General features: G+C 52.0%; 5 protein-coding genes across 5 annotated transcripts; 1 reads left to right on the top strand and 4 right to left on the bottom strand.

Annotated features, from left to right (window-relative positions):
- Nucleotides 1-542: 542 nt before the first annotated feature.
- BO97DRAFT_381406 (F1F0 ATP synthase subunit 5) lies at nucleotides 543-2,044 on the bottom strand. Its single transcript, XM_025693244.1, has 4 exons — nucleotides 1,803-2,044; nucleotides 1,126-1,443; nucleotides 945-1,034; nucleotides 543-871 (listed from the first exon to the last, which is right to left on the bottom strand). Exons 1-4 carry the CDS (start codon nucleotides 1,968-1,970, stop codon nucleotides 758-760), a joined length of 690 nt encoding a protein of 229 aa, XP_025556905.1. The 5' UTR covers nucleotides 1,971-2,044; the 3' UTR covers nucleotides 543-757.
- A 226-nt stretch (nucleotides 2,045-2,270) lies between these two features.
- On the bottom strand, nucleotides 2,271-3,914 carry BO97DRAFT_402255 (Mob1/phocein family protein). The gene is made up of 6 exons (XM_025694457.1): nucleotides 3,705-3,914; nucleotides 3,487-3,627; nucleotides 3,107-3,270; nucleotides 2,938-3,031; nucleotides 2,739-2,872; nucleotides 2,271-2,655 (listed from the first exon to the last, which is right to left on the bottom strand). Exons 2-6 carry the CDS (start codon nucleotides 3,507-3,509, stop codon nucleotides 2,414-2,416), a joined length of 657 nt encoding a protein of 218 aa, XP_025556904.1. The 5' UTR covers nucleotides 3,510-3,627; nucleotides 3,705-3,914; the 3' UTR covers nucleotides 2,271-2,413.
- A 192-nt stretch (nucleotides 3,915-4,106) lies between these two features.
- Nucleotides 4,107-7,183, bottom strand: BO97DRAFT_474651 (putative intracellular protein transport protein (Sat1)). The gene is made up of 3 exons (XM_025700338.1): nucleotides 6,432-7,183; nucleotides 5,295-6,365; nucleotides 4,107-5,235 (listed from the first exon to the last, which is right to left on the bottom strand). The coding sequence occupies exons 1-3, from the start codon at nucleotides 6,961-6,963 to the stop codon at nucleotides 4,358-4,360; spliced, it is 2,481 nt and encodes an 826-aa protein (XP_025556903.1). The 5' UTR covers nucleotides 6,964-7,183; the 3' UTR covers nucleotides 4,107-4,357.
- Nucleotides 7,184-7,669: 486 nt separating this feature from the next.
- On the bottom strand, nucleotides 7,670-8,530 carry rrg9 (mitochondrial ribosome assembly protein RRG9; the record flags this gene model as incomplete). Its single annotated transcript, XM_025691160.1, has 1 exon — nucleotides 7,670-8,530. A coding segment is annotated over one exon (861 nt), but the record flags the coding sequence as incomplete, so codon positions are not given.
- Nucleotides 8,531-10,059: 1,529 nt separating this feature from the next.
- Nucleotides 10,060-13,679, top strand: BO97DRAFT_13827 (WD40 repeat domain-containing protein). The gene is made up of 4 exons (XM_025690085.1): nucleotides 10,060-10,744; nucleotides 10,800-11,071; nucleotides 11,128-11,961; nucleotides 12,019-13,679. The coding sequence occupies exons 1-4, from the start codon at nucleotides 10,199-10,201 to the stop codon at nucleotides 13,541-13,543; spliced, it is 3,177 nt and encodes a 1,058-aa protein (XP_025556901.1). The 5' UTR covers nucleotides 10,060-10,198; the 3' UTR covers nucleotides 13,544-13,679.
- Nucleotides 13,680-13,982: the final 303 nt, after the last annotated feature.

Here is a 13,982-nt window from a genome sequence, read left to right as displayed (position 1 = left end):
CCCGCTCCACGACAAATATAAAAAGCCGAACGAACTTACCACCCAAATCCGAACCACCCCTCTCCGGCTCCAACCCGAACTCTCAAACTTTGCGGATACTTATATACATCCGACAGCTACCACCCACCCACTCATCCACCACCTCATCATAGCATATGATATACATATACTAGTAACTCTCTATCATGCGAAGAGAACCCCGGAATACCCCCCCCGTCCCTACCTTTCGAATCTTACGCTCTGTCCTTTACATGATATGATGATGCAGTAGATTCCCAAAACATGACCTCGCCCTCCCAGGCCATGCTAACCGATTGTGAGTTGGAAGGGGAGAATGGATCCGAAGCACGCATACTTTCTCCGCAGGATGTGAATGGTATTGGACCATTGGCGTAGCGAAGCAGATGCGACACCATCTTATCTAGACTACAGGGTCCCAGATGTGGAACTAGACTATCGCCGATAGACCACTCGCTACACAGCTCCCGTGGCGTTTACGCTTCCCACCACCTCCTCTAGAACTCAAGAATATATATAAGAAGCGGTAGCATAGTTGATTTAGATAGGATACATTCGCGACGGAGTAGATAGACAGAGGTGCCGGAGGTTAGTAGGGGGTTTGGGGGGGGGGGCGGTGGGATGGATATAAGATATGTTTATACTGATGGAAAGTCATTCATAATAACTTTCTATCGACTAAACACCCGATAAGAAATCATGTTCTTTCTTTCTTGGGAAGGTAAAAAGTAAAAACCATTTACAAAGCGTCGGTGAGGGCCTTGTTGAGCTTGGCGATCTTGGAGGAGACGCTCAGGTCGATGGTGCGGTCACCGATTTCGACAACCAGGCCACCGATGAGGTCGGGGTTGACCTTCTTTGTATTAGACTTGCTTTTTTTTTGATTGATTGGTTTGTTTATTTGATTTGACGGGCTGAGAACGTACCTTGGAGACAACCTTGAGCTTCTTGCCCTGGCTGAACTCGGACTTGGAGACGGCCTTCTCGAGACGGTTGAGGGTCTTGGTGTCGAGTTCCTGTTTATCGTAGTAGTTTCGTCAGCATTTCCCATTCGATAGCTTTTTGATATCGGAGCTCAAGTAACCCGAGAGATACGGAGGAGCTTACCTGAGCGCTGGTGATGTTCAGCTCGATCTCACCGCGGTGAGCACCCATGAGGGTCGCGAACTTCTCGCAGACACCCTCCAGCAGACCCAGGCGGTTGTTCTCGGCCAGAGTGGCCAAGAAGTTCTTGAGGATCTCGGCCTTGTCGGCGCCGCCGGCCACCTTCTGCAGCTCCGCGATGATCTGCTGCTTGTCGGCCACGGTCAGGGTCGGGGCGTTCAGGATCTCGGTCAGCTTGCGGTCGGCCTTGAGGGTCTGGCCCAGGTTGGCCAGGGCCTTGGAGGTCTGCTCCAGAGCGGCGGACTTGGCAGAGGCGGTGTACTTTTTGGCAGGTCTGGTTAGCTCGTGTTCTTTCTATCAGGTCTGGTTTGAGTGGAAGGGTAAGGGTTGGGATGGTTGATGGGGGTTTCAGGTTCGTTGCTGGTCGTTCTGTTTCCCTTGAGCTCTCCGCGCTGCGTCATTCCTTAAGGTGTGTCGATTGTCGATTGATTGAGTTCCTCCAAATTGGTTTCTTGTCTTCGATTGTCGAATTGAGGGCGCGCGCTTCCCATTTCAATGATCCATTAGAGAACACCCCAGCAACGAACGATTGAAATACCACCCATTCCCAGTCCCGATCCCAGTCCCCCCAATTCCAACCCTTTCAGACCAAAGAATTGTGTGCATGTGTCTTAGCATACCAGAGCAGTGGCATAGGTGCCGTCAACGCCGAAGAGGGAAACCGGGGGCTTGATCTCCTGGGCCGGGGTGGCATAGGTGCGCAGACCGTTGAGGGCGGCAGTGCGAGGCACGGTGAACTGCTGGGCGGAGGCACGGAGGCCGACGCGGGCGAGACGGACGGAGAACATGATGCTCAACGGGAGTAGCGGAGAAGGGGGGAGAGCGGGGTGGAGAGCGAGAGAGGCTGCGAGAGAAAGGTCGTCGTCGATGGACAATCGAGTGCTTGGGGATGGCGTCTCGAGGTTCGGAGCCAGGTTCAGTTCCTGCCGGCTAGGGCGGTCACGTGAGTTCCCGCACACGCCGGGTTTTCGGCTATTCTTCTTTTCCTTTGAGAGGACAAGCAGCTGGAGCTGAGGTGTGGTCGCAACAAACAAAAGAAAGAGGTACTCTTCGATTTGGATACAAGACCATACAATTAATAACTTCATTCATCAAGAAAAGAAACGCCGGATGGCCTTTACGAGTTCTTTAAATGTTCCCCTTTTTTTAACGAATGCCTCAACACCCAAACGCCCAGCCCAGTTCCGTCATCCCTCTCATGTGCTTGTCTCGTCTTCCTTCCGACCGCAAATCAGTCACTCCGCAACATGCTGTCCACCAGATCGCCCAGAGGCCCCCAGAAATCCTTCCCACTCGCCAACCGATGCTCGTCGATGAACAACACGTAATGCTTGAAGCTGGTGTTCAAATGGGGTTCCAGGCCGAGATGCACTACCACGGGGTAGTGGTGGCAGTAGATGTGCGCGTACACCCGATACATGCGCTTGTAAATCTGTCGCACCAGGCTGGGGAACGCTCTGGGGAACGGGACACCTGCAACGATTCCCTTGTTAGCTTCGTCCGCTCTAGATTGTCTGACTCGTAGCGATGTAGAGCCGGGCGATATCAGCACATACCGAGCCTGCTTGGAAAGATCTGTTCGTTGTCGACGCTGCTTTGTACCCAGCTCATCAGATGTTCAATGTACTCGGGCGCGGACATCTTTGTCGGGCGCTTGAAGTTCTCCGAGTCCTGCCAGAGGTACTCGAACCTAGCGTTATCAACCCCGCGTCAGCTGGAACATACATTGCGCCTGGGGCGGGAAGAACCTCGTACTCATCGGTCGCTTTCATTTCCGGACATGACTGAGGGGAGCAGAACTCTGTAATCGCGCCGTACAGTAGATTAATCTGGTTGTAGAAGTCGACGACTGCGGGAAAGCGTAGATAGTGTGTATATCAGCATACGGCTCCTAGGTATCGCGGCATTGATCTTCTAAACCCACCGTTCACGGCCAGCCATTCGTTCAGGTCTTCGCCCTCCGGCAACTTCACGGCCTTCCTCAAACTGCCGCTGCCGAGCGTCGCTTCCGCGAATTGTCTGAGTTGGTAGCTGGTGGTGCCCTTGGCCGCCGACCGCGGCTTGAAGGGAGCTCGAGTGCGAGCGTTGCTGGGAGGGGTTAGTCCACAGGGATCATTTTTGAGCGCGAACACCGCCGGCGACAGGTACGAGGGGGGCTCCGAGAGAGGAGTGCGCGAGGTGTGAACGGTGTTGTAGTTGACAGAAGAGCAGAGAGGGAGGGGTGGAAGAGGGCGCCGGAAAGACGCCCGAGGTGGCGGGGCAGCTGAGAAAGAAGAGGAGGAATTGGGCTGGACGGGGACAGACATGGTGGTGATGAAGGATGCCATCGCCTTCGAATTGGGCGTTCTCTCGCTGGCCAGATAAGAAACGCGACTGTTTGCCTGTCGGAGGCCTGGGACTCCCTGGAATCGTTCCTGCGTCTTGCGTGGTGGGAGGAGAATGCGCCTACATTCCGATGCCAGACATCAAGCATCCGTCAGTCCATCTGAGCTGGGCACGAGGATCGGAAGTGTCTCTCTTACTGGCTAGGTCAAGGATCCCGGGGTCTCGAGCGCAGTAGTTCTGTAGGGCGCGAGATTGTAGGCGTGAATGGGTTTAGTGTCGAATGGGTGAAGAATGGGGGTAGAAGGAATGGGGAAAGGTAACAAAAGCAGAGAAGGAAGAAGGAGAAGGAGGAAGATCAGCGATCGATGCGGACCCGACCAGATCGGATGAGGTACAACCACCACGAGTTAATATAACTTAGCTGCAGGGGAGCGCATCTACTTTAGACTACTATACATACAACAATATACTTACTACTATAACTAGACTACTTAGTATCGACATCCAAGTTGCTCCACGCTTCCCACCAGCGGAACCATGGATGCTGCGTCGCGAGTCCCAAGTAGTCCACGCCCCGTCCGTTGCCCCAGTGACCCCGTCGGGCCGCAAGGAAATCGCCCTTTTATTGCTGCAGTGCTGGCTGGGTTTGGCTGGGTTGGCATGCTAGAAAACTAGACTAGACTACTTACTCGACTCTCACCCATTACGTCGTTTAGGTCGTTACGGCCTAGTGCAGCCAAGGTCTGGCTGTGTCTCACGCTCGGTCCGACGTCATGCATTCAAGAAATTTCTCATGTCATGTCTTGCTTGTAGTTGTAGTTTGATGGATACACCTCTTTGGAAGCTTATCTTAGATAGCGTATCCTTCATTTTCCTCTGGTAGTCGCTCCCGGACTGTCTCTCCATAAATCGTAATCGGAATTGCGATCTCAAATGATTCGCACCCCAGATTTTCCAAGGCAGACATGATCCGTCCGCGATCGTCTTGTGACACGACCTCCAACAAACGCGCACCCGACGGAGCTGACCCGTCATGCGCATTGCTGGTGACAAACTCAAACCGCAGTTCCCATTCATGGTTAACACCAGTGGTCAGGATCGTGGGTGTCGCAGAGACGGGGATTGCTGGACTGAAGACCACGCGGGTCGCGTAGAGCGTGTTTTCAAAGTAGGAACCATGAACCTTGCGAGTCGCACGACGGATGCTCGCATTTGATCGGATCGCTAAAGCCGGGGCAACTCGTTCGGAGCTCTCCAAAGAGGCTCGCAGAGCGTAGCAAGGAAGTGCAGCATCCGCGAAATTGACGGTAGCTATAATCGTCTCGCCTAGTCGGTGAGCTGGCCGATTGAGCACAACAACAGCAATTCGGCGTCCATCCCGCGCGATCTCGAACCGGTTGGGGCTGCGGGAGGAGTTCAGCGTTTGATTGCTGCGAAGGATGGCCAGATCAATGGCATCCTTGCAGGATAGTCGGCCGGGGGTTGAATCGTGGCTTGCTCGTTTCTCCGAGGGAGCCTCGGGTGGGTGCAGCGAGTTGTTACGTGAAGCTTGTTCAAGAATATCATCCACGTATGACAAGAACTCTGGAGCCGACGTCCAAGTAGGCCCGCTAATACTTTTGGATTTCGCTATCGGGGCCGGGCTTGTTCCCACTTTCTGCACCCTGGCCTCGTCTCGAAGCAGCACATATGGGCTCATCAAATCATGGCCCATGATATCCCCTTGACCTATTGCAACAGATTAATCAATTTGTTTCCTGGTCTATCCAAATTCTCAAAGCACTTACCATTCACCCCACTAAACACACGAAAGGGGATGCTGATGCGATTCACCCGCTGAGGCTCATTACGACTACTCGGCCTTTGCGTGCCGATAACCAGATTGTAAGAAATCTTGATCGCTTTACCCTTATGGCTGGCTGGTAGTCCACTTGGAAGAGTGAAGGAGAACGAATAGGACTGCTCCTCCCCAGGCGCCAATCGCAAGTCCACGAAGAGGAGTGACTGCGTAGTCGACAGCAGGGGTATCGATCGGGAGGAGGAGACGCCTCGCATGTCCCGTAGACCGTCCAGTTCATTATTTGAGAGAAGGCCACTCAAAGACTCCTCAATGGTATTCCATTTGAAAGCGCCCCAGAAGCCGCCGCCTTTACGACCTCTCTCTTCACTTGCCGCTGGCTTTCCACTCGGCAAACCGGCCCCGCCTCCCACTCCCCCGACGACGCCTTTCCGCTTCACTTCTTCAAAGTAAGATTGTTGAATCAATGAGCCATCCACAGTAAAGGATGCGCTGATCTGCGCATAGCCCATGAGCAGTGTCTGGCCATGCGGTGTGAGCCCCGGGGACTCCACGCTAGACACATGTCGTGAGTGACGGGGGACAAGAGGTGGACGCGGCACTGGCATGGAATAGTTTGTGTACTCAGATTGAAGAGTTTCTGAGGAGTTGTCGCTGATCGAGTTGAAATCTCCACTGCTTCGGTGACTTCCAGCCAGGCTGGACGTTGACATGATCTTGGTGAGCTGCGGCAGATGTCCTGGTGCCACTAAAGTGGGTAGGTCCTTCCCATTAGGCCTGGACTCTGTGGGGTTCTCTTCAATCGGTGATGTTAAACTTGGAACACCTGTATGGATATTTGTGTCAACTGCCGGAGATGGCGGAAATTTGAATTCTATCGGTGATAATGGGGGCCGACGCGCATGAGTACGAGGTGGCTCATTTGAACGATTAGGACTATAGATGTTCGAGCCACGACGGCTGGTGTCATTCGGACCGTCGATGTCAATCCTGGGGTTTCCTGGGGATGAATGGATCGAAGACTCGGGGAGTGGGAATGTGCGAGCAGGACTGCGTCCACCTGCAACAAAGCGCTCTTAGCATTCGGATCTATGCGTCTGGCATCTGCCTCAATGTCAAAAGATACCTTTTGCGTGTTGGTCCTCATAAGCTTCATATCTTCTTGGCAGGACCTGTAAACTTGCCGCGCGCCCATGACCCCTTACTGGTCGGGGTCGGTTGAACTGTGACGAAGTTCGGGGCGTCGGCTCCCCAGTCCCTTCACTATCAATCGAAAGTATAGAAACCGATCGTTTGTGCTTGCCACTAGCGACCGAGCCATTGCGGGGAGTTGAAGGAGGCGGGAAGCTGTGCGAACCGATCAACGGCGAGCTCACCGAGGAAGACAGGCGGTGCGACGGGCTTTTCTTGGGTATCGTGGAGACGGAGCGGCGGTGTGGGCCGAAGAAGAATTTATGAGGAGATTTCAGAGAAAACAATGACTCGGAGTGGGTGCTTGTAGCTCGAGAGGTTTGTCTGTGATGTGAAGTCGGACCACCATGATGAGGTTCCACGTTCGTCTCCGCAACGTTCTTGAAGGTAATAGTGCATTCCACATCTTCTCCCGCAAAGATCGTTTGGTCTTTCCACGTCACAAAGACCTGGATGTCTGATGGCATGGCGGCGGTTGGGAGGTTCCCATGCGGAAATGGGTGGGCGCGCGCATGCAAGACCAGAGGGAGGGAGGAAGCTCGGGGTAGTTGTTTGGTGGGTACCAGCCGCCACCTAAAGGAGGGGAAATCCTGGAGCACGCGCCAGGAAGAATATGGTACAATGAAAGATGATCTGATGTTTGCCGGCTATGGCATACCGTCAAGTAGCGGGGACATAATGGTTGAAAGGCAGCTGGACGAGGAGAAAGGAAGCGGGTAAGCGTGTAGCCCAGCGAGTCGGTCCGGACCATAACTACGTTCCTGGCAGCGGCGGCAGCGGAGCAGTGAGTGGATGACGAGCCAAGACCTTGACCGAGTCGTCAACTTCCAACATGTTGTACACAATATGCGACCAAATACTACAATACACCAGTATTCTAGAACCGCCCGTTATTCCGGCGATTGTGGGGATGACGGCCATACAGGTATCGCTTGCTCAAAGCTCTCATCAGTAAGGTTTGCGCCGGAAGAATTGGTATTGTCCTTGAATTGTAAATGTTATAGATAGGAGATAAAGTAACGCCAACCATGCAATGCCTCCGTGTCATCTCAATATTATACATGATGTAATGCTATTATAGAGTGCCGATGCAAGTCACAGCATCAGTGCCTATGCCTTGTCGTCTTGATCGATCTTGGCGCCCTCGTCCAGGTCTTCGTCCCGCTCATAGAGCAGAACATGCGAGTCTTGATATTTCTGCGTTTCCTTCTTACTGGGACGCAGGCCAAGCTCGGCCATGTGAGCCCAAATGCGATCGTGTCGTCTCTCCCATCTCTTGCGCCGATCCTCCATTTCTTTGTCGGATGCCCGCCATTTGCTTTTCAAGATTCGTCTAATGGCCTCTGGTGAGACTTTGAACTGCTCAGCGAGAACCGGCGTGGTGAATCGATCTGGTGCCATCTGATGCAAGTGTCGAATACCTTCCATCGCGTCGGGAGAAAGCTTTTTCGGAGGATTCCAACCTTCCTTAAACTTGTTTTTCAGAGCATCCTTCTGAACTTGCCAGTCCTCTTTCTTCTTTGGCGAGGCCTTATCTTTGAAGGATTCCCTCCAAGTCTTTCTCGTTGCCTTGGGCTTCTCTTCCGAAGGATTTGATTCTAGTCCGTCGCCGCGTGTATCGGTCTTGCTGCGAGAAGTCTTAGCGCTCCCTCGACGAGAATCGCCTTTATCCATCCGTCGTTTGGGAGCGGCTCGTTGCCTTCTGGGGAAGGATCCTGATGTGTTCCCGTCGGGTGTGACATTGTCCGTAGGCTTTTCGCCACGGTCGTTCTTCGCCAGTGACTTCGTCTGGATTGGTTGTGTTGCATCTGGTACATTTTCAGGGGTATGATCAGAGGATAGCAGGGCGCGAGACTGGTGTATCTGGATTTGATGAGTGGAGCTGAAATTTCGTTGAGCGCCGGGTTTGCGATAGGCAAGAGGCGTTATCGGATAGAAACTTCGACGTTCAGAAAGACGACGAGTAGAGGGTGCAACCTCTGAGTGAAAGGCTTCGCGCAGGATAGATGACAAAGAAGTCCGCACGGAAACAGCACCTGAATGCCACATGATGATGGTTCGTGAAGGTTGGAGGAGGCGCAAAGTTTACCACAGCTTGAAGGATAAGAATCGCCCTGATAAAAATCCGGAGACTTCTAGAAACGGGACTAGAACGATTTACGCTCACAGGTCATGTGACTGGCGGGCATACAACCATTGACCATCCATTGTCTTCTACGGAGTATCTCAAACCACTGTTTCGAGTCGGTAGACGCGGTACAGCGAAGAAGATCCTCGAGATTTCCGTTGCTACAAGACCTGAGACTTGGTTACTGCACACTTATAATTACTTATTCACCAGTGGAAATAACGAATCAGATACTGTGCTCAAATCAGCAGGCAGGCCCCCTTGATTATGCGGAGTTCATACTCTTGTCAGTGGCCCTGAGGACAACAAAGACCGCGCCTAGCAGCCTGCAGGAACGGTGTCCTAGCCTGAGCATATGAGCCAGTACAATACGCTCATTGAAGCAGGAAAGTCATCTCGAGGAGAGCAGGATAGGCTTTCTGCTACCCAATATTCTCCTGAAGCATGCAATGCTTTTTGTTGGCAGTCCGGCACTGGATGATTCTGCCATTCAACTCTATTTGATGACCCTATAGAACAAGACCATGGCTCTGCTTGGAGAGGATATGGCGTCAAGTTTCTTCCTTTTTTAGCCTTCTCCTGCCGTGTTTCGAATGCTGACAGCCCGCGGCTCCAAATGGAAGGATGAAATGAGTGCTGAAGTCAGAAGGGCGCCATTCCCAAGGGTGGATGTGCTCCCCCACAGGCCGGGGCCACTGGCTGCCTGCCCTATGGACATGCTCAGACATGGTCTGCCTTTCACCTACTGCGCGGATGTCGAATTCGACGGGACAAGATCCTGTATGAAGTACATGTACCTCACTCGGCAAGGCACTAATGAAATAGGCCTTCTACCCTTCATCCTCTCTTCATCTCCTCATTGACTGCTGCAGGTTCCGGACGATCAGACAAACGGAGTGATCGCCCATCGCCGGGCGCTCATTTTAGCTTCCCGCGCTAAAACCCAAGGGTTCGTCCGTCACTTTTCGGCACTCCGCCCGGCGTGGAAGGAGTCGAGAGCTACAGTGTTTATCCTGCCTCACATTCTTCTTCCTGTCCGATCTTCAGATCGTGATTTCTCGTTCATTCACCGTCTTCAGTCATTTACTTAATATCTCTTCGCTTGCTCTTGACTTCTTACTACCTTTCTTCCTTTCTAGTCCCTCATTAATCGGCCGTTTCAGATCGTGACTTGCTCTCCCTGTCGCCCCTTCGTTCCCTTCGAGCTCCTCCGCCGCCGCCTTTTGCTCCCCTCTTCTCCAGCCTTTGCGCACCCGACCACTTGCTTCTCCTAATTTTAGAACGACGCTTCCTCATCGACCCCGAATATATTCGCCTTGACTAAATTCATTATTTTTCGCAGTGACCGACACGGAAGGAGCTCTAATTAATCCTCCCCGCATTCTTCATTCACGGCTCCTCCTTCCCCAGCTGTACGGCAATGCTATGAATGGTACGACTTGTCCTCCTCGAAGAAAAACACACGCGCGCACACACCATTCGAACAGGTTTGGTTTAAAATTATCAATGCACCCATATATCTTTCGTTATCTCCAGGGCTTTCCACCATAATCCCCGCAAAATCAAATCGAATCATGATGGCATACAATACTTTGAACGCCAAGAGCAAGTCAAACTCAGGGTCGTCCTTTCGCATCACCCCCACAAACTCGCCAGTCTTGAGACCTTCCACGCGGTCTTCGATGCACAAGACATCACTACAACAGGCAGTCCTGACTCTACAGGCGGTAATTGGTACCACAACCAGCTCACCGCGAGGCTTCTCTATTCATGCGGGGAGTAACTCCTTCGCTATTTGCGCCGGTTCGACCGTCGTTCTAGCAGAACTCGATGAACAGAAGACCCTCCAACAGCGCTTTTACAGGGCTCGACCCTCCGCAACCAGTGTCAATCCTGTCACATCTTTCTACAATAATGCCACCCCACCCACTACTCCGGACAATAGAGCGAAAACTCCGTTAGGCACAAAGTCTGCAGCTCAAAACGCTCTTCACAGTGGGACTCCTGGCAGTGAGTTGGCGGACGGTCATAGTCCGCGTGCCTGGTCGTCCCGTGAAAGAGTAAAAGCGGTCACCAGCGTCGCGATCAGTCCGAACGGAGGGTTGCTTGCAGTAGGAGAGGTACGCGTTTATGTCTCAAATTGTATCAACGATCCTCTATGCTGATGATGGCTAGACTGGTTATGGTCCGAGAGTTCTCCTCTACTCCACTGCCAAGGGCGCTTCCTGTGATGTGCCGCTTTCAATTCTAACTGAACATACTTTTGGAGTGCGTGCCCTGGCGTTCAGCCCAGATTCGCAATATCTTGCGACTCTTGGCGATGTCAATGACGGATTCCTGTTTGTTTGGTCCGTCAACCCAAAGACAGGATCGGCGAGGCTTCATTCCACTAACAAATGCACTTCCTTCATTCGTGACATGACATGGGTTGGACAAACTTTAGTCACGTAAGTCGTATCACAGCCCATGCTCATGTCAAATTCAATACTGAGACTTAATCCAGGGTAGGGCTCCGGCATGTGAAGGTTTGGAGGCTTCCGGACGTGAGGCCAGGGTCTCCGAAGTCTCGTCTGACTGCTGAGCCAAGTGCCAGTCCATCTAGTCATAACCCCAGGGCTTTGTCTGGAAGAAACTGTTTGCTGGGCTCGCTGGCGGAAAGCACATTCACCAGTATCGCAGGCATTTCGGACTGCGAGTCAATAGTAGGAACAGACACGGGGGCCTTATGCTTCCTAGATCACAACGATGGACCGCAGAAAGTGTCTGTTGCTCATTATTTCGACTTTGCCATTACTTCGATTGCGGTAGATCTGGACAGCTCATGTCTTTGGGTTGGTGGTCGTGGCGGACGTATTCAGTCCATGACTCTGGACAAACTGCGTTCACTAACTGTCCCATCTTCTCCTGCATTTTCAGGTAGATCTTCGGTGGAACCAATCACCAAGGGACCTGCTGTCACATGTATGGGGTTCCTTGGTTCCAACCTGATCGCCGTTGATTCTAGCAACAGCATCAATATCTACTCGACTGAAGAAATGAGTGATGACTTTGATGTCAACGATGGTGCTTCAGGAAATACTCTTTTCGCACACAAGGATGCTGTTCTTGGTATCCGGCCGCTCACAGCTGCCAATGATCTGGAAGCCGAGTTTTATACCTGGTCACGCAGCGGCATGGTTAAGTTTTGGGATGGCAGAGGCAAATGCCGGGGTTCACGTTCGATCGTCCTCGATCATCCTTCTGGAGTCAACGACGAGATTTCCAACGAGCTGAAGGTCTTACGGGTAACTCCAAATATGAATCACTTCGTGTCTGGCGACAGGTTCGGTGTCTTGAGGTATTTAACAATCCCCGCTTGAATATGATAGTACCCCACTGACTTAATAAATGCTAGACTCTGGCAGAATTATCCTTGGAAGTGTATCGACGAAGTCCGAGCTCACAGTGGGGAGATCACCGATATCGCCGTGCACTTTTCAGCACGAGGACTCCTTATTGCCAGTTCCAGTCGCGATCGCACGGTACAGCTGTTTCTCAAGGCAAATGAGAGTCTTGACTTGGTCCAGACTATGGACGACCACGTTGGAGCTGTCAGTCAAATCATGTTCATAAATGATGGACAGCGGCTGCTCTCATGCTCCGCTGATCGCACGATTCATATTAGAGAGTGCGTAACACGTGGGGTCCACGGCGCGTCCGCATTCGCGTATCTGGTCTCCAAGGTGATAACGTTGAAGGCGTCGCCAGTATCTATGGCACTACTACCAGAAAACGAGAACATTCTCGTTGTCTCTACAACGGATCGCTATATCCAACGCATTGACCTGAGCTCCGGTCGACAAACTCATTCGTTCCGAGCCACCGATGCTGATTCAACTGATACAGTCGTCATGAACTCACTGGCTATATCTGCTGATGCCCTGGGGCATGAATCGCCAAAACTGCTCGTCGGAGTGTCGGGTTCAGACAAGTCTATCCGTGTGTACGACCTAGAACGAGGCGTTCTCCATGCCGCTGAGTTCGGACATACTGAAGGAGTTAGCGATGTTTGTCTGCTATCGAGGAACTCAAAGTCATCTCACCATGGAAATGAGCGTCTTCTTATCAGTTCTGGAATTGATGGTCTTGTTATGTTATGGGACCTATCGCTGCTTGCTCAACCAGCTCGGGATCCCACGCACACCGGCAATAAGGAGGAGCATGACGCCCCATTAAAAGCATCGGCAGCTCTCAGGCCGCCTTTACGCAAAGTGCTGTCCAAGAACGACATTGCCGAGTTTCAGCGACAAGAAAATGTCGCGGTCACTCCGACGCCTGCGCGTGGACATTCTCCGACCTTTCTACGTAAATTTGCCAAACTATCTCTTTCACCTTCTCCTAAACCCGGGAGTACTTCCCCGACAACACCTTCGTCGACAACTAGTCGCCGTTCTCCTATTTCTAGCATTCATCGGGAAAGGACTCATGCATCACCTTCCTTATGCAAACAAAAACCCCCCTGTGCTAAGAAAGCCGTGAGCAGCCGCAAAGAATCTCGCCGTTCATCCATGGACTTCCGGACTCGTGCTAGAAGCATGGGTAAAAGCGATCTCGGGGCTCTCGACATGTCTACTGAACAAGTGTGTCGGACATTGAAGGCTTACCGCAAGAGGCTCATCAACTCGGCCGAGCATTTACATACGCAAAAGGATCTAGAGACAGAGCTTGAACTTACACTGCGCGTCTTGTCATCGCGGAACAGAACTCTGGAGAACGAGACTGACAGCAGCGGTAAGGAAAACGAAAAGATCTCGAGAATCGGCAAATTTCACGAAGGCTCATATTACCCCGAGCGCCTACCTTCAATGCCAGAGATTCGACGAACAGACTCATGCGCACCCTCGGAGATTTCTTCCCTCGCCTTGAATGGCGATGATTGAGCGATGGGGGTTCAATGGCAGGCCCATTGCTTTCATACCTGTTTCATGTTGGGGAGCTCGTATCTTCCTCTAATATCCTACTTTTCTTTCTCCCTCAAACTGTTATAGACTATCCCACAAGTAGGGCCTATGCATACTGGAGTCATCATATTACGTTCTTGACTTATATATCTCAGCTCTGAGCGGCACAAGTGTCTTCCATCGCGCTTGCTTCTTGGTTGCGACTCTGGTCCTCTACCTTCGGCAGATATATTTCTCGTTTCATACCATCATGCACCGCGGGGCGCGTATGGGGTCGCACTCCCATTACATTCGATACTATGCTTTGGTATATCTTTCTCTTCTTCGCGCAAAGGATGGCCTTTCTCATTCGCTTGATCAATCATTGTTCTCAGCTCCTTATTCGCAACTACCGAGAGCATATCTCTCTTCTATTCCC

This window comes from Aspergillus homomorphus (genome assembly GCF_003184865.1).
Source record: "Aspergillus homomorphus CBS 101889 unplaced genomic scaffold BO97scaffold_1, whole genome shotgun sequence".
Classification (NCBI taxonomy): Eukaryota; Fungi; Ascomycota; class Eurotiomycetes; order Eurotiales; family Aspergillaceae; genus Aspergillus; species Aspergillus homomorphus.
The sequence above is the reverse complement of the archived record's forward strand: the minus strand, read 5'-3'. Positions and strand labels throughout refer to the sequence as shown.

Bases quoted from the DNA above. Each gene is read 5' to 3' on its own strand.
- BO97DRAFT_381406 (XM_025693244.1), bottom strand. From the start codon at position 1,970: ATGTTCTCCGTCCGTCTCGCCCGCGTCGGCCTCCGTGCCTCCGCCCAG. The intron at 1,444-1,802 runs GTATGCTAAGAC...CCTGCCAAAAAG, and splicing joins GCACCTATGCCACTGCTCTG to TACACCGCCTCTGCCAAGTC. The intron at 1,035-1,125 runs GTAAGCTCCTCC...TACGATAAACAG, and splicing joins TGAACATCACCAGCGCTCAG to GAACTCGACACCAAGACCCT.
- BO97DRAFT_13827 (XM_025690085.1), top strand. From the start codon at position 10,199: ATGATGGCATACAATACTTTGAACGCCAAGAGCAAGTCAAACTCAGGG. The intron at 10,745-10,799 runs GTACGCGTTTAT...GATGATGGCTAG, and splicing joins GGTTGCTTGCAGTAGGAGAG to ACTGGTTATGGTCCGAGAGT. The intron at 11,962-12,018 runs GTATTTAACAAT...AATAAATGCTAG, and splicing joins GACAGGTTCGGTGTCTTGAG to ACTCTGGCAGAATTATCCTT.
- BO97DRAFT_474651 (XM_025700338.1), bottom strand. From the start codon at position 6,963: ATGCCATCAGACATCCAGGTCTTTGTGACGTGGAAAGACCAAACGATC. The intron at 6,366-6,431 runs GTATCTTTTGAC...GCTTTGTTGCAG, and splicing joins TGAGGACCAACACGCAAAAG to GTGGACGCAGTCCTGCTCGC. The intron at 5,236-5,294 runs GTAAGTGCTTTG...CTGTTGCAATAG, and splicing joins TGTGTTTAGTGGGGTGAATG to GTCAAGGGGATATCATGGGC.
- BO97DRAFT_402255 (XM_025694457.1), bottom strand. From the start codon at position 3,509: ATGGCATCCTTCATCACCACCAT. The intron at 3,032-3,106 runs GTGGGTTTAGAA...GCTTTCCCGCAG, and splicing joins CGAATGGCTGGCCGTGAACG to TCGTCGACTTCTACAACCAG. The intron at 2,873-2,937 runs GTACGAGGTTCT...TGATAACGCTAG, and splicing joins GAAATGAAAGCGACCGATGA to GTTCGAGTACCTCTGGCAGG.